General features: G+C 34.3%; 1 protein-coding gene across 7 annotated transcripts; it reads right to left on the bottom strand.

The window, feature by feature from the left end:
• Positions 1–125: 125 nt before the first annotated feature.
• Positions 126–25016, bottom strand: LOC119660469 (GTP-binding protein Di-Ras2). Of its 7 annotated transcripts, none has more exons than XR_005250429.1 (8): positions 23814–25016; positions 12307–12918; positions 10552–10719; positions 10339–10448; positions 5086–5243; positions 4777–4897; positions 2902–4111; positions 126–2841 (listed from the first exon to the last, which is right to left on the bottom strand). XR_005250429.1 is itself a non-coding variant. In XM_038069053.1 (8 exons), exons 3-8 carry the CDS (start codon positions 12469–12471, stop codon positions 4033–4035), a joined length of 801 nt encoding a protein of 266 aa, XP_037924981.1. In that variant the 5' UTR covers positions 12472–12918; positions 23814–24400; positions 24467–25016; the 3' UTR covers positions 126–4032. The 7 variants fall into 7 exon arrangements, 6 of the variants coding, with proteins under 6 accessions (XP_037924981.1, XP_037924983.1, XP_037924980.1 ...); XM_038069053.1 differs by having other exon boundaries at positions 126–4111; positions 23814–24400; positions 24467–25016; XM_038069055.1 differs by having other exon boundaries at positions 126–4111; positions 23814–24400; positions 24567–25016.
• Positions 25017–25026: the final 10 nt, after the last annotated feature.

Raw genomic sequence — 25026 nt, 5'->3', positions numbered from 1 at the left:
CAGTTTTATGTTTATGAATTTACAAAACATCATGCCCTAGAAACTCAGAATTAGGAAGGTAAGTAAGCTGGAGTTAAATTATTGGTTTATTATTTCAGAAAACATAGATCTGCCACTAGGTATAAATTCAGACGCTGTTAAACTAATGGTTTAACTTGACCGTAATCTGTGGATTTTATCATTACCCAGTTGGATGGCTGATGCATGGATCCAAGAGATATACTTCTCAAATTGAATCAGTCGCCGGATTGGCAATTATTGGTTCGCATCACTATGCAAGGGACGAAAAATAACATCCCTGCAAGGGTCAAAATTTACTCAATATATCAATCCTTGATTCTAAAATTAATTCCAGATGAAATAAAAAAAGAAGTTTTTCTCAACAGCGAAAACTTTATTATTAATAAATTACTCTTCGTTTTATTGTGCTTTTTGAATCAAAACGCGGTCTTATATTATAATTGTGTAGAGCGCTAATAATGGTTTCATTCGTCTCAGAATTGGAATTCCTTGATTTAAACACGATACACTGAACAATCTTTAATAAGTTAGTTGATCTCAACGGCTGCTCATCGTATTCTTAATACTCCAGTAAATTCTTTAGTTAATTTTATATTGAACATATCAACATTGATCAATATGATACTTCTTTCAAACACTCAGATGATTAATATGTAATTTTCACAAATTACGCTAATTGGTCAAATGACAGTTCGGATAATAAACTTTCAAATACACATATATGTGGAAAAACTTTGAGTTGCCTTGAAACTGCTATTTTCAAAGATTAAAAATATAAACGGATTTGCTGGATAATTATTTTCAAAATATGCCAGTTCTTTTACATTTTGATCCCCTTTATTTTGTTTTTGATTTACTTCCTTGTTTGGCTAAGTGATAATACTAGATACTTATACAGGTATAAGAGGTACTTTGATATTTATTTTGAAGTAATTTTGATTTAACAAGTGGTTTTGATTATGAGTTTCGTCGACTTCCTAGATATTGGGCTAAAGACCACTTTAAGGGGCAACATCACTTCAACGTATCATAATTATTTTTACTTAGCAGTCAATTTTTTCCCTCCGTCGATAATTGGAGATAATGCTGCCTCTTCGGCTAAATTACGAGCACTGCACACTACCACACAGCACCAAATGGTAAACGCAACCTAACAATAATATCAAGAAGAATGAACCAATTGAAAATAGTTCCTTAAATACAAGAGCTAGCGATCAAACATTTATTTTTATAATGAAATGACATTGGTTGTCAAGTTATCACAAATTTCATTACTCAAAGTTAAAAAACGCATTTATAATATTTCCAAACCTTTTATAGATATATGATGATAAGCTTAAGAAAAATATAAAATTTTCAATTACTGTTCGAAGGACAACGCATTTAAAGTTTTCGTTACGGTATGTAGTCGTGCAAAACATCAGTTTCAACATTGCGTTTTTCGATTTCGTATTCCAAGTAATGTAAGTAATTTGTTTCAAAATATTCAAACGATTGGAATGATGTTATTCTTTGATAATAGCTGCCAGTGTAATAACTTTCCCACTAAATGTTAAATTTTTATTATTTCATGAAAAATTACTATTTGAAAACAAAATTATGAAGACAATGTTAACAACCGCAATTATTAGATCGAACGGTGGTTCCAGGGCGAAATTCTTTTATATGCTGCTCACTAAATTGAAAAATAAAAATTCGAAGACTCTCGCTATACATTGTCTACCTTAAAATTCGATCAGTTCGGTATTACAAGGCAGAACTTTAGCAAATCTATTTTTCCGTTTTTATTATGAGTTTGAAAATCTTTCATATCACACTTTCTTAAAATACTTTAAGCAACTTATTATCAATATTTAATCTATTGTGTTTGAAGTGGACAATTGTAACAATCGAACTCTACAGAGTTTGAAAATTTTAAGTCGATTTTAAAATGCCTACCCACTGTATAAAAGCATGAAAAAGTGGCATATATAAGTTGATTTAGGGGTGCGTTCTTATAGATTTTTGTGCTATAAAGTGAGGCTGTTAAAAAAGTTGGCAAATATTCAGTCATATCTAGGAGGGAGTTCAATTGCGTGAGATCTCAACTTTCAATTCCATAATTGTGTGTCCTTGTTATTCATTTATCAAATATGATTGGGCCTTGGATTGGCCCTATTAATTTAATCTTGTATTTTCTGTAGTGATTTGTTTTGATTTATTTAACTTTCAAACCTACTCAACTGTAGTTTCAAAAAGTCTTACCTTAATATGCTAACAGCAGAAACCATTTTTGATTCAGTAAACAATATGAATATTCTTATATTTTATATTTAACAACAATGCATATCTCCAAAGTTAAGTTCTCGATTTACTTCGCATTTTAATTTCTAATAAAAATTACCTGCACCTTTAATGCCCCCGCGATATATATTAGCATTTAGTTATTTAACAATCTTGACTGACTGCTCAAATGTTAAAGATATTAAAGGGTGCTGCATTTTGCGTGTATTATATGGAACGTTACTTTCTGTACGTTGGTTCCTATTGATATTGTAAAAAATCGGCAACCTGTGTAGCATTTATATTAAATGATAGAAGTAAATATGTGGGAGCATGTGACACTTTCCAAGAATTAAGAGAATCAGCTCCACGCTTGTTACCACCATTCTTAGACTGCAATAGTTTTTGTATAAATATTTGCAGTCTCATATAACAATGTAAACATTATAACTTATGTATTGGGGGGACATTCAATGATAAAATTTAGTTTCACCACTTCATTCACCTCGTCAGCGTTAATCAAAAATCTTTTGCAAATATACGTATATAAGTACATACCTAATTGAAAATAGGAACATAAGTTAAAACATATAATTTCAAAATTATTGTATTACTCACTTCTTTCTATAACTAGTTCCAATGCGTTTAGTTTCGGTTGAAAAATTCAATGGAAAGTAGAGTTAGTGATTTCCTGTTATTCAATTCAAAATGGAGGAAAAGAACTAGTATATCCTTCAGTTTTGTTGTATAATTTTAACTGCAAATATCTAATATTTTCATCACAATTCACTTTGCATCGTTTCTCTTATTTACACCGTATTTGTCTAAATATTATACATGCTAAGAGTCTCCTCAGTTTTGATAAATTTCACATTAAAATATGTTCGAAACGAGCAATTTTACTTGGAAGTAAGTTCTCATGAAATGTTTATTAAGAACTTTTAATTTGATGATGCGCATTTTTAGAAGAAAGTTACTTCATTTTGAATTTGCCACATTTTCGATTACATTTTTCAAATATCACCACTTACAACACTATATTTAACAAAAAATCGAACTAACAATCGGCTTTTTAGTGCAAAAAACGTTTTCAATATACCAACAACATTGCGTATTAATAACGTGCTTCGAATGTAGTTACATAATATATGTATGTGCAGATTGGACGATTCGTTCATATCTTCTGTTTGTAACCTGAAATCTGGAAATAATTTATGGAAACACCCGACAAACAATGTATTTACACGACGTATGCGCGGAGTTTGCTCTCTAAAGGGTTATTCTGACATACCCTTTGTCGCTTTCTTTTAGAAACTTTTCCAAATATCTGCTTTTATGTCCGCATTCCTAACTATATAACTTATATTATATATAAAGCTACACGTAGCCTCAACACATCTTTTTCACCTTAGTTTTGAGTAAATCTAATATGAACATTTGTAGGATTGTAGGAAAATGTATCAGTGCTTTTAAAAAATAACGCCATAATGAATTTCAATGGTAATTTTTACAACAGCAATCAAAAACAGCTATACAAACAAAACAACGCTATTATATATTAGAAAATTTATTGTATACAACGTCAACTATTATATCCTAGAAGATTCTGGAAGGAGATCATGGGTTAACCTATTTCGTATCTCAAGTTGATTTGAGCACCTTTATGCTGGATAATCTTAACTCTCATTTGAAAGAAAAGTAAAAGACAGATCCAACTGATTAAAAAGAGAATTTGTCCGTTTCTCTTTCCTACTGCACGTTGCAATCATCTGTTGGTGCATTTTGAATTTGTTGCTTTGCTTTGCGCGATGATCTTCGTATAAGAGATCTGAAATTTTTGTAAATATGTTAACAAGATTGATATGTTTTTTTATTCTTAAGTAATAATCATTATTTCCGAAAAGCGCGATTTATTTTGCTTTTTATTTGTAGAGTTGTAGAGAAAAAGATCGGTTACATATTGGTATATTACGCCATTTTTCTAGTGAACAACTTTGTTATTCTGAAATATTGCTAGTACAAAGCCAGTTCAAGAATGCTGAATGTGAATTTTTGAGTGGATTTTTTTAAATCCGTGTCCAGATAGCTGAATGATTAGAGCTCAAGGATGTCATACGGAAGATCACGGTTCAAATCTCCTGGTGGCAGTGGGATTTGTATTATGATTTGACCTCAGATACCAGTCGCCTCAGCTGTGCATGAGTACTTGAGTCAAATTAGGGTAAAGTAATTTTATCGATGTCCATAAGATAGCCTTTATGCATTGGAAGTTAATGTTAACAAAATTCTAAACGGCAAATATTTGTCAAAACTGAACAATATAATCATAGTAAACATTTTTTAATAACTGAAAATTCATTTAGCTTAAGATAGGCTCTTTCATAGATGTAGAGTGTACGATAAGCAGTGTGATAACCAGTGTACTCAATGAGCACATATTTCAAGCATGCATAGCTAGAAACAATAGATAAGTAATAAGAGCGGAAAATATACCTCGATCGGGGTTTCAATCTTGATTCTCCACTGGCTGTTGGGTCTGCTATTGCCGAGGTTGACGTTAACACTGAAGTGTTGCTAGTAGTGGATATTGACGGACTTCCAATTCTTGCTTTTCCTAAAGGTATAAATTTTAGTTTTCTATTATCAAAATTGGATACTCTGAAGTAGGATGTTTTAAAGGAGATCATAGTAAATTATAATCAAACAATGATTCATATTACAAAAAACGCAGTAGAGATTATATGATACAGGATATACCGTTATCATCGAATTTTAAGAGGTGGCAACACACTTGTGTCTCACCTTTACTAGTTGCACTGACGTATGCTGATGATCTACGTTTTAATCCAGATGTATTTTCGTTATTACCTACAGGTAAGAATCTTGACAGCGACAGTAGAGTTTTGAATAATTCTGTCACATTGTAATCATCCTTAGCCGAACACTCCATAACCTTTGCCCTAGATTAAATAAAAAGAGAAAATTACGTGCATTCAAATTTCAAGCTTCCACTTATAAATTCAATATACACATATTTATATATGGGTTTATGTTCTCATTTACGCTGCATGTTCACTAGAGAGTAAGACAAATTAAACTTAAGTCATATGAAATATATTTTTTTCTTCTCCTTGGATAAATAACTTATAGGGTTGGAGTGAATGTTATTTACTTTTATATTTAGTGCAAAGTAAAATAGATCACTCAATAAATTGGTGCCTCATTCATAGTGCATCGGCGAAGGCAAGTATAAATTTAAGTTAAGACTCTTCTCCAATGGCACAATCTCTAAGCCTAAATTTAGAATTTATGAAACGTTTATTTAATAAATTCTAATACCTTCTGCGACAAAATGGCTGGCAGAATACATACAGTCAAGAAAGCAAAACATTCCGTGAAATTCTCTACAATCCTATTTTTTTCTATATTTTCAGCAGCAGCAGTTGGAAATATCGCACAACAGTGCATATAACATCTTAAAATATTACAGCGACATAGGACGAGTGAGAAACGGCCCAAGAAGTGATTTGCCAATTGCCGATATAACTTCAAAAAACATTAACACAATTCGAAAGCCGATTGGTTGAAATCCAGAAGAGTCAATGCTTGCATTACCTAAATCAGTTGGAATTAGCGAATTTTCTCTGCGTAAAATTATTAAAACAAGTCTGGAAACTGGACGCTTCAGGTATAAAAGATTTTGTATATTGTTTCTCTATTCTGTACGAATGAAAAAATCAATCAAAGTACCAAAAAGTACTTTACAGTCCGTAATGAATAGGTATAAAACCATTTAAAAAATCAGCACTTTGAACTTTCCAATAAGAATAAATGCCGGCTTATTCTGCGCAAAGCGTTTGAAACTGGTCTAAAAACAATTTTCCTGCATTTTGGACCAGGATACATGGCTGTCTAGTTCTTTTGATTTAAACCCAATCGATTTTTCCGTTACGAGATTTTAGAAACCAAGGTGTACGATAAATCTTACGCATCAATTGAATGGTTAAAATAGCTTTGCTAGAGGCGCGAGACCAAATTACATACAAATTACCCCAAAAATTACGGGGCCATCGCTAACTTTCGAAAACATTTGAAAGTCTCTGTAAATGCAAAAAGCAATAAATTTCAGTATTTATTAAATTAAATTTTAGAGAACTTCATAATCTTTCAATTAGTGTAAAATTTTCATTGATTTATAAAAACGTTATACCCAAAAACCGTGTTTATCGCATCCTGTACACATTCCAGGGTTTCGTCATGTTAACACATTGACTGCGAGCGGGATAAGCGTAACCAATCTTTGTGGCGGTTTCGTTTTAAGGTGGTATGAACGTATTCTCAAATATTTATTACTTTAATAGGTTTTTCTTTCAATGAAAAAAAAAGAACTCACAGATAGTCGCTTTGTTTTTCTGCAAGTCTACTGTGCAGTAATCGTTCTCTATCCACAAAAAAGTGCGTAGGAATACGCCGTAGCATATCAGCCTTCGCAGTCAATACATTATGATTTCTCGATTTTACAGAAGTTGAATTCTTCTTTTCATTTTTTGGGCTATCATTTTGACACATCGGTAGTAATATTAATGTCTAAGGTTTTCTCTACTACCTAACTATGCCAAAGACAGTGGGTATCTAAAGAAAATTCTGGCGTATTGGACAGTATCTTCGATAGCATGTCCCTAAAAGCAGTTTTCTACATGATATGTGGCTAATATTATGCACATTAATGAAACGTATGCGTGCTAATTCTACAACTAGGGTCCATACCTGGACCAGTTTTGTACTGATCCGCAGAGAAATCTGGGTAAGCTGAAAGTTGTAATATTCAGTGCTGCTAATTCCTAGCATTTGGGAGTACAGTCTTCACATATCTAACTCGGCAAGTTAGGGGTTAGCTTCCCTGAAAAAAAAGGGAATAAATACAGGTTGCGTAGGAATGCCAGATAGGCTTCCGTATTTCGCATAGAGCCTATTTATTTTTTTACTTAGTGCCTACCCCTAAATTGGTTTTAGTTTTCCGATTATGAACAATTTGTTATCCACAAGCAGCTATGTTCATCTTCATCAGAGTGTAGAAGCATATTTATTGTAACCAATGTCTAATGTATTACTTTCAATGGTGAGTTGCATCATTGTAAACTATAAGCTTATTTTCTATGGTTTACGCTGTTCAAGTTAAGATTAATTCTAAACTCTGAGCATAATACTATACAAACAATTTAAATGAATATCCACAAAGTACTAAATAGAACTTAGCGTAAACATACCTATAACCAAAACTTCATATCCTCAATTTCAAAATACCCTCCATAACTCCAGAAACTTTCGTATTATCCATCTACATTTGCAAGATTCCCTCATTTGTGGCCATATTACTCACTAACGAAAGGATACCTGTTTTCTTCGAGAAGACTCGTGTAGGATTTTCTTTTGAAAAAGGACAAAATATATACAATCTTTGCCCTTTTTGTAGAGTATAAATATTCATGTTCCACTTACAGAAGCTTTTTTTTTATTGGATTGAATATGTCATTAATTTGGGATCGAGAATATTGGTTCAGGGATATGGAAAATGCGCTTTTCTTTATAATGATGCTCGAAAGAGAACGTAAATGCTCCTAAAAAGGTTTCATAAACTCATTAAAGTCATGCCTTATATTAGATTTTATTGGTGGTGTAAAATTTTAGAGTCTTTTGAGTTTCGGGGTTAGTCAATTTCATAGTAGGCTGAATTACTTCATGAGCACAGGCTCGAGCGATAACTAAAAGTAGAGGAAATATTTAAATTTCAAAGGGGGGGGGGGTGGCGTAGAGGAGGAGTGGTGACGTTTTGAAATTTCTTTTTTGCATTTTTTAAATGGAGAACCTTTCAAGAATATTGTGACAAGATTTGAAATGAATCGGACCAGAACTAAGGAAGATACAGCGATTTAAGCAACCACGTCTCATACATGACTCAGTACAGACTCTTGATTCAAATGGCAAAAAGTTGCAGCTGCGAATGCATTGGATTCGTTCAAACGCAGGTATAGTAAGGATGTTTTGGATGCCATCAGGCCTATCTATGAAGATCTGAGCAAAGATGGTTTTACGATGAATTCCAGCTTATGTGGCAGCCTGCGTCTTCAATGTAGGCTATTTGCTTTATTAAACAAAGCATGCGAATCAGTAGTGGACCAGCGCCCATGTATGGGCGCGATAAATCGGGTGGAGTGGGGAGCTGCAAAACAAACTTAAAAAGACAGGATTTGTCTTAGACAGGAGCAGAAAAGTGCTTTAGACATAATACATGATAGCACGTTTTCTTTTTCAAATTTGTTAATACTTTCAAATGATCCAGCACCGAGTTATGAGGAGCACCGCAATTCTGCTTTATTTTTGAGATGCTTCCGAATAATTGATTTCATTGCTTTATTTTTTACTATTTCCTCCTGAAATTTTTACACAATATTCCTCGAATGCCATACTTTAATGTCCCCCATTGATTTTAATAAATAGATTTTAACTGTGTCGTCAAAAAAAATTCGCAAACTTGTGCTTTTTGTGCACGACTTAACGTTAAACCTCACCTCCTCCTCACCAGTTTTCAGAATTTCGAATAACTTCATTGTCCCACTGAAAAAATCTGAAACTATCCTCATTTGTTATTTCGCTAAAGTTGTCTAACCCCGTAAAGAAGACGGAAACTTTCCCCTTTTTTCCCGACTGTTATTAAATTAGAGATTATAAGGATTATAGGAAGACATCCTAAAGTATTCTTTAATTCATCCTTTTCTTATGTAACTGACGAGAAGTAAAGAAGTTGGAACTTAGAACTTTGCCTTGTATTAAGTTTAAGGTAACAGAATTATGAACTTTTCAAAGTATACTCCCTAAAGAAGCTAATTCCGTTTTACATTTTGATTTCAAAGAAAAACAAGGAAGCGGAAATTTTCAGTGACCCTACTAAAAAGAGAAACAATTCCGATATATTCATATAAAATATTTTCATCCATTTACATGTTTTTTGCTTCACCAAAATTATAATGAGCAATAGGAACTCAATCAGCTAATAAGATCAGATTCGTCATTTATACAATGAAGTGAGCATCTTGCAATTCACTTCAAACCAATTTTCCATGTTAGAAGGTGGAAATAACGAATATCATGTTAAAACAATATCTAAGGAAATTTAATTACCAACTCAAATCTATCTATCTCACCATTCGACGAAAGCAGGTCACATGGCAGGATGCCTCTATATAGTTAGTTCGTGATTAACACATTTTCCTGTAGTTGGAAATTGGTACATCGTTTGTGCACTTCTGGCTGAGATTGTTCGTTTGTCCATAAGCAACGGCTTGTTACATGGTAACATGATATAGCCATTCTTTTGGAAGTTTTCCGGGTCACCTGACGGAAAATTTCAATTGCTCTAAATGATTCGGTGAAGCAGAAAAGTCTTTAGTGGAAGGATATATTGTATGTATGTGTATATTCGCTTGGAGAGTTTTCTGAAAATGAAAAGAATATACTTGGGATCCCTACTTGTCCCTTAATGCCTAAAAGCACTTTGTGGCAAAATAAATACACTTCCAAATTCAGACAGAGTGACATTTGATTAATATTGTGTTCTCTAAACAGTGCAAATTATGAAAAAAAAATTCACAGCCGATATGTCTTCTAAATTTGCCTCTATTTAGGAAGGTTTATATTTGGCCCTCATACAAGCGGAAATTATCCTCCGTAATAGTGTCATTATGTAATTTTGATTTCCAGTTCATGTTTAAAATTAAAAAATATCTTCCAGAAGTCCATGTATGTTTAAGAGAAGTTTTTCATGTTTCCAATCTCTTGAGGTCCCTAAATGTTGCGAGGAGTGAATATGCTAATAAATGGATTTACGATTCTTGAATGTGGAAAATAACTACAATATCAAATAGGGTATTCATTTCTAGCGGATGGAAAATATAATCCCCGCAATAATTGAAATAAAAATGTGCGAAAATAACAGAAGTGTTGAAAATTTTTATTACATCACATTTGTCTGTCATACAAATTTATTCATTAGCTTACCTGAGTCTGGGTAGCTCGCAATATACCCAATCTGATACTTCCTCAAGTCGAACTTCACGATGGGTTTGGGCTAAATCCGATTTGTTGCCTGCTATGACGATTGGAATGTCCTGTGCAATAGTACACAAAAAGGCGTTTTAGCAATTTCTTTGAAGTTTCTGTTGAACTTTGGACTTTCAAAGGACAGAATGGCAATATTGTACAACTGCTAACCTGAAAATCTGCACGTTGTTCCCGAATTTCTTCAAAGCATTGTTTCACGCAGGCGAAGCTTGGAGCCGATGTCGTTGCATAGACGAGTAGGAATGCGTGAGCAGTTGCTATTGAAAGGCGTCGCATTGCAGGAAATTGCATATCCCCAGAAGTGTCTAAAATATCGACCTACAAGGAAAGTAAAAAATGAAAGATTTTCGAAGAGGTAAAGTCAGTTTTTGCTTTGTTTTAATTCAGCGCTGATATTTCTTTGTGTCAACTAGAAAGTGCCAAAATTATCATCAAAATCAAAGCACTATCAATTTCGATAACAAAAGCGGCAAATTTGGAGATTAGAGAAGTTTTTGTAAGAACATCGACCAACAGGTGAAGATTGCATTGAGTCAATAGTCTCTAAGGAAATTAAATTCCAATATATGAGATAATGACACGAAAAGAGTACTCTTCCAATGTTCATAATAAATGTAACCCCTGCCTGTTTCTTTTTCAAGTGGATGTTAAGGAATGGCAATTTCTTTAAAATTACAGAAACCCCTTTTGAAAAAAAGTAAACATTGATCAAATAAAGGAAAAGCTTCTTGCGTATATGTGCAAGTGAAGTCTATGTATTTGCATCCTTACATCTTTAAATCTAAAGCAAGATACATAAAAGCATTACTTGGACGAAAACTTTGTTTGCCTTTACCTATAAAGTCTGCTGGCTAGAATTATTTTACATATTCGGATTAAAAGTTTTGTGTGGGGTTATTTTTTTAATAACAATTTATTTATTTATATACATTAATTGGCAGCCATTTGACATTGGTGTAATAATAATACTGCCAAGGAACGTCGTACTGCGTTCTAAAAGAACCATTGTGTCCCTTTACGGATTATAATGTACCTATTAACTACAGTATGTCATGCAAGCATACAACTGGCAAAAACTTTATTATGTTCCCTACTTGCATATGTTTCAACCTGGTATCTAGTATTAAGTATTTTCCCAGGTGCCTCGACATTGTTGTAACACAAGAGATGAATATTGTATTGAAATCTACGATGATTTCTCTGTTTTGAACTAATACCAAGCAAAATCCTTTAAACGGCCATTATAATAAATTTACATATAAACAAAAGAAAGGTTTAATGAAACAAAGTTGTGCACATTCACCAGCCTGAGGGAAAAGGGGAGGGATCTGTATTATTGGTATATCAAAATCCCTCCTAAAGTAACACTTCAATGGTATACTATAGGTATTCCTATAAATTGTGATTGGGTTCTTTAGTCAGTGATTTCGTAGGCAAGTGGCAAAGATCTTTTCGAGCATCAGCTTATATAAATTCTTCAATTAAGCAAAAACAGCAAAGGAAACACTTAATCTTTGTTATATATGCGATATTTTCATTCGACCTATACCGGAGATGTTACTTAAGCGAATTATATTGCCACAGTTTTTTGCTTAATTATATACTTGCTTTTTGAGGGACACGTTTATCTCTCTAATAAAAATTCAGCTGAGATATAAAAATCAGTTTGATTATTTACTTCATACACAATCTTCTTTTCTTCCCGTGACTTGCTTTGTAAGCTATTACTTTTTGCGCTTCATGTCAAAATGTACACATTCAGGCTACTTACTGTTCCAATTGTTTCGAATAGAAGCAATTATTATAGCTAGATCATTTATATAAATAAGGACTTTGTTCGATAATGGCTTATATTATATTTGGAATCAAACTGTTTTCTTTTCTCTTTTATACTTAACCACTTACCTTAAGGGTCACTCCGCCTAGATCGTATTCTCTGTTGTAAAGGTCCTCCACTGTTGCTCGATACTTATCAGAGTATGTTTTGAAGAGAAAACGTTTAAGAACACAACTTTTTCCTACACCGGCGCCTCCAAGGATTACTAAACGAATTCTCTCGAAATCGCCCATCCTTTCCTCTGTCACAACCAGTAACCTATGCCTCCCTGTTCTTAAGAAAGTTTTACGTTGAATTTTAGCCTCCTTCCACCTTGAGTGTATTTATCGCCTCGTTCGGCAACAACTTGGTCAAATTTGTTTACAGTAACAGGAAGAAGAAATGAGTTCCCTCACTTATATGAGGCTCGTATATAGCCTTTTCTCTGTTGACTTCCTCTTTACGAGCAACTGCTTAAAACGAGATAATAGTAAAGGATGCCATCATTGTTAGTAGGTTATTTGAGAATGCAACTCTATGAAATGGTGTAAACAAGCATGGAGATAATTAGTAGGTCTGACACTTCAGTTGCTAATTAGACGCTTTGATATGTTATATCTCTATGTCGCCATCTTAATTCCTCAAATTATTGGCATTTTCGTTGGGGGCAATGAGTTGCTGTAGACGTCGTATTTAAAACCCTACAGCAAAAAGAAAAGCAGGTGAAACTTTCATAGATCTAAAAGTCCACGTACATACATGCATAAAAAATTGTAATTCGATGTGAATTTTAAGTGTTTACTTTCTTTATGTAGTAAGAACTAGTTCCTTATGTAACTAAGAATTCACGTTCATAACATTGCACGCAGAAGTTCAGAAAATTAAAATCCTGTAGAAAGTGTTTCCTCTAATTATTCTAAAATAGTTTCTTTGTTTTCCTATATTCCAACCTATTTCTGTAATTAAGTATGTAATGATTCATACTTAAGTTGAGTTATGATAAGGATTTGCAGGCTTCATCAAAGCTAAAACCTATCCTATCCTTTTTTTATTAACTTTTTCCGAAGCACAGGATCAGTAGCTAATCTAAATAACAAACCGTTAACTGCACGGAACCAGGAAATGTGCGTATAGGACACTTTTTAATTCACACACGAGATTCAAAGATTCCTTAACAGGTAAGAAAGGTGGTATGCTTCCATTCTCTCACAGTTCAGGCACTCTTCTTACAATAGATCGAATTTTAAATTAAAGCCTCAAGTCAGTGTACCGGTAAAAATCGAAGGTATCCAGACATACTGTGCTGTTCATAAACGAAGTTTAAAACGGTTTCTAGGGGTTCATTTTGTAGAATTTTCCTTTATCCATGCTTCTTTCAAGATTTGGCCAGTGAAATTGTAATACTTAATACTACTGAATTTGGCTACTTATTTCTCCGTAACCAAGGATTTCACCTCCATAGGCTTGTTAGATTTTATATAGCTCTTAAATTTGAAATTAAATGGTTGTTCATTCACTAGATGATTTTCTTAATACTTGAATTAGTTCGTCATGTGTAAGTGGAATCATTTGGATACTCTGCTTCTAACGTCCATTGCTCATTTCGAATTTTGTAGCGGTTCATGCGTCCTTTATCACTTTGATCCTTTTATCAACCAAATTCATGGCCGTGTTTAATTTTCCATAAATTAGCTCATATTTTCTTTGAATTTCAGCTTCACTTGTCTGGCATTTTCCAACTACTTCGCATGTTTCTTATCGGGGTTTCTTTCCCCAGCCCCCAGTGAAACTTGAGATATTTTCATCGTGCTGATTTAGTTAATTAATCTAGAATTGATCGCAATGGAGTACTTTCTGTTATATTGTTCTCCAGTAATTCAAACGGCGAAAAATGGTATGTTCTGGCGAATTTTACAATGAAATTATTCACCACTATGATAATAGTAGCTTCTTATAGACTTAATGTTGAAAAGTTTACATGTATCGAGGTGATGCAGTTATAACGACAAGCTGATTGCTTTTGTGCTGATTAACAGGAATTTGTTCTCAGGTTTATTATGGTAAACGAAAATTCAATATTTCCATCTTATAAATACGGAAGTCCCACAGCGAAATTCGATTAACACGCCTTTGTTAAAACTAAATTCGCTCTGTTGTAAAAACTTTTATGCAAATGACAAGGAAGCAATTAGAATGCCCCACCGTCAGCAATTTGCTGTTGAAATTTGAAACGTTGTATCTGATGGATGCAGGACACTACATTTAGAATGACAATAGACCAAGCGTATCTATACATATGCACACATATAGATGCATTTTATAATATAAATTTTCCAATAAAAGTGCGGTGGGAAAAATATCCCTTTAAGCAAACCGTAACTTTTCCCTCTGGCCATTCGCTAGAATTCCGGGAAACACTTTACATTTAAAAACTCTATTTTGTTTAGTTTAGGTTGATGCCGCTACAGTCGTGTTAAGGAAAGAGAAGGAAAAATGGGAGGAAGTCAACCTTATCCAGATATGGATTTAACTTAGCCTGCCTTCCTCTTTTCATTGAAGAGGCTGTTCACTTTATTATTTCCTTCTGAAAACATTTTCAGTCTTTTATGTGAAAAATAAACACATTCTACAGAAGACGATCATGGTAATGCCTCTTTATTTAGTCGATTTACTGAAAGGCAAGTTGAATTTTACGGCAAGATATGGCATATTTGCTTAAATTCGCAAGAGCCAGAAAAGTTACAAGCTTGGCAGCATAGCTTCTACACACGGATGAATACCCTTTTAATATAAAAGTAAGTCTTTTAATATGATGAATTTAAGTATGGCTGAAGTTTTATGTTGTAATAATTTTTGAAAGAAAGTATTTTTTGATTTCATATACTGCGTAATTTACTGAATTCAATAACTTATTTCAATTTGCATGATTCATGGACACTAGAAAATATTAGCATATATCTCAAAACGGAAATATTCAGTTATAGAGCATAAACAAAGCAATTATTTTTTCTTATTTTCTTATGGTACTGAGCTTCGTCATATCTGATATGCTAATAGGCAACAAATGCAATTTCGTGGTTAGTAATTAATCAGTATTTGAAACTCTAACATTTTCTTTCGGGTCGGCATCTGATGACTCTACTAATCTCATTTTTATCTTTCCATTTCATGCAGTCTTGTTTCTGAAGATTGAGGCCATCGCCATTTTGAACAAGCCAAGTTTGATTGTTTTTGCCCTGCAATTTTTCTGCAGGTTTTAGTAAATGTACGTAGAAAAGGGTTGCTGACATCGGTCCCGTAAGGGACCACCATCTGATGGTTGCTGACCTTCGCTTGTCTGTCATTACTATGTCTGCTCGGAGGGTAACACAGTATCGTGCCCCAAAATCAATGCATTGCATTGATTTCTTTCTTACTACGCAATCGACAAAAACTCGAAATAACCTACCTGGAATATCGATAAGTATTAGGCCATCATATATATATAACATGAAGCTATGTGCTCTTGTACACACACATACGAAAGCGGACAGTGCCTTTTCACATATCACCCGTACTCATTTCAAAGCACGGCATCATTGCCTTAGAGGAAAATCCAAGTCAGCCCCTGTCTTGAGCGTAACAACTAAAAGGGTATTCGTACACTTCCCGCTATCGCAAAGATACTCCAAGACCTGATTGACAAAGAGCAAGCTAATTTCCGCTGCGGATCCTTCTGTACCGACCACGATAACACTCTTAGGATAATTGTTGAGCAGTGTGCGAAATTTAACGAAAGCAGTAACACCCTTCGGATTAATGTGGAGCAGTATGAGGAATTTGCCTACATCGCACCTTTACCACTTCTTAATTGATTTCGAGAAGGTTTTCGACAGTGTGATCAGAAAGGAAAGTGGAATGTCCACGCAGGGGAGGGGGGAATTCGGAGAAACTAATAGTTATTATCAGAGTAAAATGTGATAACGTAAAATAATACATGCTACATCCGTCATGTTACCTTGGCCCGGGAACGTTGCAGAATTCAATGGAGCATCATCTTTTCTCAAACAGTTCCACTACGCTGATTGCATCTGCTCGTTCTCTCTAAACACCAACAGAATTAGCCAAGTGCCCGTAAACATGTTGATAAGGAAACGGGATTAGTAGTGGATAGGCCACAAATTGGGAAATATCAGCCAAACCATTCCCGATTACACCATGCAATGGAACTCATTATCCAGAGGTGGCCAGCGAGTGGGTCGTCCTAGAGCTACTTGGTGTAGAACATTGGAAAAAGAATGCAAGCCATGAACCGAGACTGCAACCGCATACATATGATTGACGCGTCATGCCCTTCATATGACAACTACAATATACTGCAATAAATTGGATTTGTAGGATTTTAGAGTAGCGAATCAATTTATCAAAGACTTATGCTAGGAGATACCCCTAAACACAAATCTCCGGCGCCTTGGATTAATTTTTAACATTCATTAAAACATATCCTTTCCACAGCTTGAGAAAACCAAAAATGACTCGTCTATAAAAATAACTTTCGACAAGTGATCAATATTTTCTTGAACTTGCTGCAGTTTTTTCTGTACGTGTTTCTTTCTGAATAATGATTACCTAAAAGTGTTTTTATTATGAGGGCATCCATCTACACCATGTTCTGAAAGTATATGTTTAGCTGAAAAACTTTATTTTGGAAAATGCAGAGCTGTTTTGTCTCACGCATCCTATTATAATCAATAAACGTTCCCAGTTGATCCAAAACCTTCTGGATGGAGATTTTGCTCCAGAACCTTGTACAATATTAATAGCTGCAATGTTTTATATGTGATATTATTTGTATTATGAGGTCCCTTTCTACTACATGTACTGGAAATCATTCATATCAACATTGTTTTCCTCAAACGCCCTCACATCATGCTTTATTCGTTTCCAGCTTTCTGTTGTTACAGTTACACTTAAATTTCTATAAGCTCTTGCTATGTACTCATATCTAAAAGTCTTGTTTTGAATTTCTAGATAATTGAAACAAATAAATCAAATGTTTCTATCTTAGCATATTTAAGAGGCTTGGGGAATTTTCAAAATGAATATAAGCTTGTGGTACTTCAAGATATCTCATGTAACAGGTCCACATATACATATGAAAATGTGCTCCTGGAATTGTGCCACTTGACCGCTGTTTAATCTTGCAAACTCATTAAGGCTCCTGATGGAAATTAATGTATTTACAACTTATTTGCTAGACTATGTGTAAAAAGAGGCAGTTTTATTATACACATTGCGTAAGGTGTGTGGGTTCTTATTTTATAATTCTTTTGTTTTTCATTCGAAATTTTCACTGAATATATATATAACATGAATCTTTGTGCTGTTGTACACACATATACGAAAACGGATAGAATCTTTTCACATATCACCCGTACTTGTTTCAAAGCAAAGCATCGTTGCCTTAGTGGAAATCCAAGTCATGAAAAGATGGGTTGAATATTCTGATGTTTTTAGTTGTTGGAAAAAACGTGATGTAGGAAGACATGGAAAAGTTCAGTTCAGTTCTTTATAGCTTCGCTATATTCCTCTGAATGTTGCGATCAGTGAATAGCAGTGGAAGAAAGGAGCTTTGCTATATATGTATGGAAGTAGATTGCCTTCCTGGAATGTAGGTCAAACGAGTGGGCCTTGAATTCGTACTTCGTAGAAACGGTTAAAACTTTACTATGAATTCCATGCAATGGGAGGAAATACACTAAAATCGCACATAATTATAATTTAGAATATTAATACAACCCGACACAGCAAAATTTTAAAGGTGACATTACATGATGTGAAATATTTTAGTACATGTAGTTTACTAGTGCAAAAGTTACTTTTACATTCTACTTATATTCGAAACCAAGTATGAACCATATGTCGAATCATCGTCTACTTAACACATGACATTCTTTTAAAAGATACAGTGTGCAAAGAGAAAATGGCTACCCGCTTTGAAATTAAACCAAATGCTAAAATTACATGAGCGTATGTTTAATGATGTAGTGCGGAAATGAATCAATATTACTTTAGTAAATGTTAATGAGCAACGGCATTTTGATTTTCATGTGCTTAACACAATAAACATAATATATATTCAGCAGTTTGCATCGATTTGTGAACCGATTTCTGGTAAGTAAGCATGATCTATGATCTAAGTCATACTTTAAAATATTCTCCCAATCAAATACGCTCGCTGGCAATGTAAATTTGGTTGAAACCATGCACACAAGTTGAATAATTGTTCAAATGCAAACATGACATTAGATAATTTTGCGTGTCAAACACATCTTTCGAGATTACTTGACTCGTTGGAAACAAAGCAAAAAGCAGAAGCATCTCAAATCCATAAGTAACTCAACATCATAGACAAAGGCCACTCATCATACGCCTAAAGGACTAATTATCTTATAATTCCAGCTAATTGAGATTTATTTAATGGGATGTGATGAAGCTTCCCACCACGCAAGTTGAGTCTTCATGGGGATGATTCTTCAACAGTAATAATAAATATGATGATGTTAACTTTGTTAACGTTGACTGAAGAACAGACCCACTCACGCAACCACTCATCGTTCGTTTATTTTGGAAATACAAGAAAAACTTTTCTGATTCGAAAAATACCCTTAAAAGTTTTATGGATAAAATCACGAACGGGAAGAATTTTAGACACATCTAGATATTTTCCGAAAGATTTCTAAGAATTTATGTCGTTTTGCAGTCGGGAGCTTAACAGAATTTGATTCAAAACAATGTTTTCATAGATCGAGATGTTGAGCAAAACTGTGGATTTGTTGTTGTTTGTGCAAGCAAATATATACATACAACAGAAATGATGTATGCTATATTCCACGAATTATATCCTTAACTTTCGTTTCTTAGAAATCAATAATTTCTGTTGGGGAAGATTGAAATCATGTGGAATATTCTAAACTACTGCACTGTACAAAAAGCATTTCCCCAGTGCATCTAATTCGATGAGGAGAATGTTTGCGCTCCACTTGCTATTTCTTGAAATGATGCTGGCAATGAACTCAGCCACTCATTCAAACTACATGCGTATACGTACAAATGACCTTCCATTGAATGCTTTAAGATGACCCTATCAAAACAACAGTATTATTTGAGCACCCTATTTAACTCTATCTCGAAAAAAAAGGAAAAGCTCAAATCATATCCACATCAAGATGAACTTATGACAGCTCCTTTCCCTTGAATATGCCTAACCTCTCCGTTCTATTATATTATCGTATTGTAGTTGTCTATGGGATCATTTGCCTTACAATATTTTCTTGCTAACCCTCTAATTTTCTCGTCCAACAAATTATGGACAGCGTTCAATCGCAATTTCGTGGACAAGTGAAAATGATTTTTCCTTTCCGTAAAGTTTATTCCACTTCCAGTGAAATTCATCTCAGCGGCTTGTCATGGACAGTCGTCCCCGTTATTAATGACTTATTTATATGGCCATAGACGACACGGTTGGGAAGTTTTAGTATGCTAGAGGCGTCAGTGCGATTTAGCAATGAGGAACTGAAAAGGAATGCTTTGTTATGCGATAGTACTGTGAAATGAACGAATTAGTCATCATCAGTGGCAGCATAAAGTTTCACTTACATAATCCGCACCAAGTTTAAAGAAAATCGAGTTGAATTAGATACAATATCTTTAAAGCCGAAGTAATGAAAAGATTCTCATTAATGTAACACTGAGTTGAAGTTATCTCCCGGTGAAGTAGATTTCATAATAAATCATCTCATGTCCTATAGCAGCAATGAATGTGAGCTTGTGAATTTGTAGATACAAAGAGTATAAAATTTGTGATGTGCTTGAAATTCATATTGATGTTAATACTCAAAACTTGAGCATTTACCAATTTCAGAATATAATTCCCAAATCAATTATGATTGCGAGTCTTGAGTTGTATTTATCGTACATAAAGTAGGGAGTAAACATCTTGACGGCCCGGTATCTCATATGAAAATATGTAGATGTTGATCCGGGAAAGATAACAATTTCAGGCGAAGTTATTCAACTCTCTATATCATTTGATTAAGTAGGTAACTTTTATGCATTTATTCATGTGTGGAACGGCGAATGATTGCTTTACATTATAAGTGTATTAATTTTACATGGAATTATGTGTAAGCACTGCGCTTCGTTATATGTACGTAATACAGCAAAGATTTTGGGGGCGAGTGCTTCATTTGCAAGAAATATGAGATTGGACTAGAATGTTTTTCTAAGTGTAATCTCGCGGTGTTTCTAGAGACTAGAGAAGAGAAGACTTGCTTTTTTTGCTAGTAATATTGACCTTGCAAGTCTTGTAGCACTGATGAAGGGGACAAGTGGTGCCCGAAATATCGGAATTTGGAAGGTTAATAAATATTATTAGCGAAAAGAAAAGGCAAGTCTTAATTATTTCAAAGAATGTTTTTATATGTTATCACCGCTGTCTTTTTTCGTCTAAATTCCATATCTGCCTCAAGCACCTATGCATGTGTATACCAGGAAAATTAATTAGCAAAATTTATGTAACAGCTTCATGCCAATGAGTTTCTTGAATAGCCATTGCTCTGCAGGGGAATGACGTTGCAACTTCGTTTAATACTGAAGTATATAGGATATCGTATGCTTATATACTAATCATCAAAGCATTGAGTTACAACTAGGAACGACACAGGTAACATACATGATTGGTAAATATTCCAATGGCGATCCGTACAGCTGAGACTTAGTAAAATGTTGGTGGTACTAACCCGAATCATTAAAACACTCCCAAACAATCATTAAGGTGTAGCCGAAAATCCCTATTTGCATTCCGTGATTCGAGATTTATCGATTATTGCACTCACGTGAAGTAATAGATCATTTAGTGGAAAATTGCGCACGTAGTTGAAGGATACTGATTTTGATCCACAATGCTATTTTCGACTTGGATTAGAAAATTGTTAATCATGCCAAGTAGTAATGTGTTTCGAATTTCGTTATACTAGCAAGAAATCGTAAAAGTAAAATGATGGGCGCGCCTACAATAGACAGAGTCGCGCCCATCCTTACAAAATTCATCTACACATTAGAATGGTACATATATTTCTCGGAGTTTTAGATAAACCGAAAATTTAGCTGGAAAAGGCAAATGCGTTTTCTTTACGTTTACATTTCTAGGTTGACAACATTAAAGGTTAGAATTAGGAGTAATACGGAAAAAAGTTTCTAAAATTTAGCATTCGTCAAGTCATATGAGTGATTCAAACGGTTTGTAAATATGCAAATCGCTTTAAATATCACAGTGAAGATCGAAGAAACAAAAAAAAAAACTCACACCGGGAGAAATACATATCTGGAACTATTTACATGATAGAAGATACTCAAATAGACAATAAAAAAATTGGCGATTCATAACGGATATTATTGTTGTAGTGTTTGTTTTAACAATAACCATTAGTTGCATCGTGAGTCAAAGCGAAAAGATGGAACCAGAATTCGACGAAGTCAAGTTGGGCAACGCAGTTGGTGTCGTAGTTTGTTGCGAGGTAGCAACATTCGCACTGTAACATAATTATGGATATATACATGTTACTAGAAAGATAACCCAATGATTTGTTGAATGAGATGTTGGGCTTTAGGAATGGCTCTCCACTCACCCAATATGGAAACCGTTGATAGTCCTTTCGGGTTGGCTTCCCTCTCTGCACTCGTAACACAAACATAATTCCCGAGTTGAACAACGTGAATTGAATAATAATGTTCTGTTAAGCAATGAAACTCATTTGAATGTTATCCCCATTATACGAGTACTTCTTCTTAAAACACATTCCGACCTGTTTTCGGAGATCATATATTTGTAATCATAAAATTACATAAACTGTCTTTTCTAGTAGAGCAAAAGAGTAAGGTTGATTTGGAGTCCGAACTCATAATGATATTTTACATTTCGGGGAAATAACAATTCTCGAAATGTACAAGTTCGGAGCCATCCTCTGCAAATATATCAATATTTGAGTAAGTAAATTGACAGACTGAGTCCATTCCGCTCATGATACAAAGTAAACCGAAATGTTTGCAATGCTCAGAACATTTTGGTATCTTTCAACAATTGAAAAACTCGTCTTGGGATCACACCCAAATACATGAATCAAAACAACTCAATTTGAAATTCAGTTGCCGCAACAAAAGGGACAAGCACCCGAAAAAGCATGTATTCTCGTATGTATGTATATGCGCTTATGGCAATTTGTCTGTGCGAATAAATATACGTGCGTATACAACGGATCAACAATATGAAAATCATATAGAAGAAAAAGACATATTTATTATAAAGATGATGTTGGAGGGTGACTTCCGATGCTTTTGACACACATGCTTGATAAATAAATCACATTTGTCCGATTTCAAAACTTTGCTATATAGATATATGTGTGTGTACATACAAAATATACGTATTCCCCACTGTTTGAAAGGATGTTTGAAACAGAATCTAAAAAAAAATTATTACAATTGTAGGTATGTGCTGAAAAGCGAGCTGACTTCTGAATCAACGGTAGAAATCCTGCGGTAAAATTTGTAAATTTGATATTTGAGAGCCGTAAAATAATATTTTATTTGCAGGGCATTGATGTCATTCTTCGAATAGTATTGAAATTTACTATAAAAGATAATGAAGGAATCGCATCACATGTAGGGATAATACTGGCTGAATCAGGGACTGGTGGGTTGTTCATCAGTTTTTTTCGAGATAAACTAGTAAGATATGAATACATCTACATATTTCTAAGTTATATTTTGTATGTAATGTAATTATGTTTGTTAGCCGCATATGTTCATTTATATAACCTTCATTTAATACTTTAACTCTTGTTGGGACATTAGTTGGGACATAGTTTGAAAGTCCCCTGAAAATTGAATGTGCCGAAAAACACATTTTTTTCAGAATAACAATGTCTGCCTTCACTTATAGTAAGTTGAGAGGATTTTGTGGATATTGGCCATACACCTAAGTGAGCTGCTAGAATTGAAATTTTCAATCAGCGTAGCCAGTTCCATTAGTGTCTGTCTATCACCTGAAAATTCGTTGACACTAAAAACTTGTTCAACTGGTTTGAATTATGTAATGTGGACCCATTCGATTGAGAAACTATAAGTAGTGATAAGACAGCTGAAAGTTGAATTTCTATTGAACAAACTTCCAGGCTTTCCAATTTTCCGATAAACTAGAATTTTGATGATGTGCATGAATTAAATCTCAACTGTAAACTACATTTGGTACATGACCGTAGATCATGGGAATAAAATTACTGATATACGATATGTATACAAAGCGGGGGACAACCATTTGCTGTCTAGTTTCTAATCGTACTTTTTTTAGCTGGGGTAAAATAATATAGAAGGGCGTTGTAAAATTGTGATGTATGATGTTTCCGTCGCTTATGCACCGGCTATCTCCATTAATGTAAATATATGCGCATACATTACAGTATAAAATAATGTCAGAAATTTTCTACGCGGATCCTTAACAGCAACATTAATAATGCTCTAAGAAAAATACTAGTATTTAATATCGTCTGAAACTTACTATCAGTGGCTGTCTCCCCAATATCAATTAACATCAATTAGCTGCTTTGTTAAATTCCAAAGTAATTAGTATTAAGCTTTCATCAATATATGTTGCCCAAAATTACAACACGTAAACACCATCGGGGGCAATTGACTACAAATCACTTGGGCAATATTAACCCGTTATATGATTACAAGAATAATTCACTCATTTTACCCCCAATTGCACTGACACAAAGCACATCTGTATACATACTCGTATGTCGCACTGCTGCACAAGAATTTTTCACTTTTTCTCAATTGCTAATATCCTGCTGACAACACCAATGCAGTATCATTGGGACGATCTACGTGCTAATTCATGGAGTTTAGCTATCATGCCAAAAGTTTTACACCACCTGTTTTGAATTTGGCGAGGCGCAAGTAAAGGGTTGCATTTAGATTTCCATCCCATCAGCGCTTGCCCCGTAAAATACGATATGCTCCGTAACGGTGGTTTCACTACGCCGAGATGCGGGATATAATAAATCTCAAGCTGCCGTCTGTTCGTTGCGGAAAATCACATTAAAGTACACACGCTGATTCAACGCAGAAAGACTGGGATTTCTAAATGAGAGCGAAGGGACTATATGAAGGACAAGAACGGCGAGGACAAGTAATAAAGAAGCCGACCATATTTGGAAGAAATATATCAATCAAAGTTAAAATATCGTAGTAGAAAATGAACAGAAGCAAAAACACGGAAAAAACTTCTTGAAGCAGTGTATCTCACCCAAGAATAGATAAAGACTAAAAAATGAAACCTGCTGACCGCGTGTATATTGGCAGGATACTGCTACTGGTACATTATCTTTGCAAAAGAGCTACAACTTAAGAATACAGCTGCTGTCTCTGAAAGCTGCAACTTTGGAAGTTTCCCCGCTCCTGTTATATAGAGAGGATGGGGTTTCCTTGGCAAGTGACATTGCATATTGGAAGTAAGAGACCCGGTAATTATGGAAATTGGCATTTCTAAACATATTCCTTCGAATTAAGTTTTGTAATGTGAATATGTGCATATTTACTTTATATACTTTATACATACTACATACTATTATCGTGGATAGCGAACATAGCACAAATACAAATTTTTAAATTGGTTATTTCCTTCATAAATACAATTGTGTAAGAACTGTGACTCACTGAAAACGAACCAGTACTGTAAATAGAACGAACGATGTTAGCCACCAAAC

This window comes from Hermetia illucens, chromosome 6 (genome assembly GCF_905115235.1).
Source record: "Hermetia illucens chromosome 6, iHerIll2.2.curated.20191125, whole genome shotgun sequence".
In the NCBI taxonomy this organism is placed as follows: domain Eukaryota; kingdom Metazoa; phylum Arthropoda; class Insecta; order Diptera; family Stratiomyidae; genus Hermetia; species Hermetia illucens.
The sequence above is the reverse complement of the archived record's forward strand: the minus strand, read 5'-3'. Positions and strand labels throughout refer to the sequence as shown.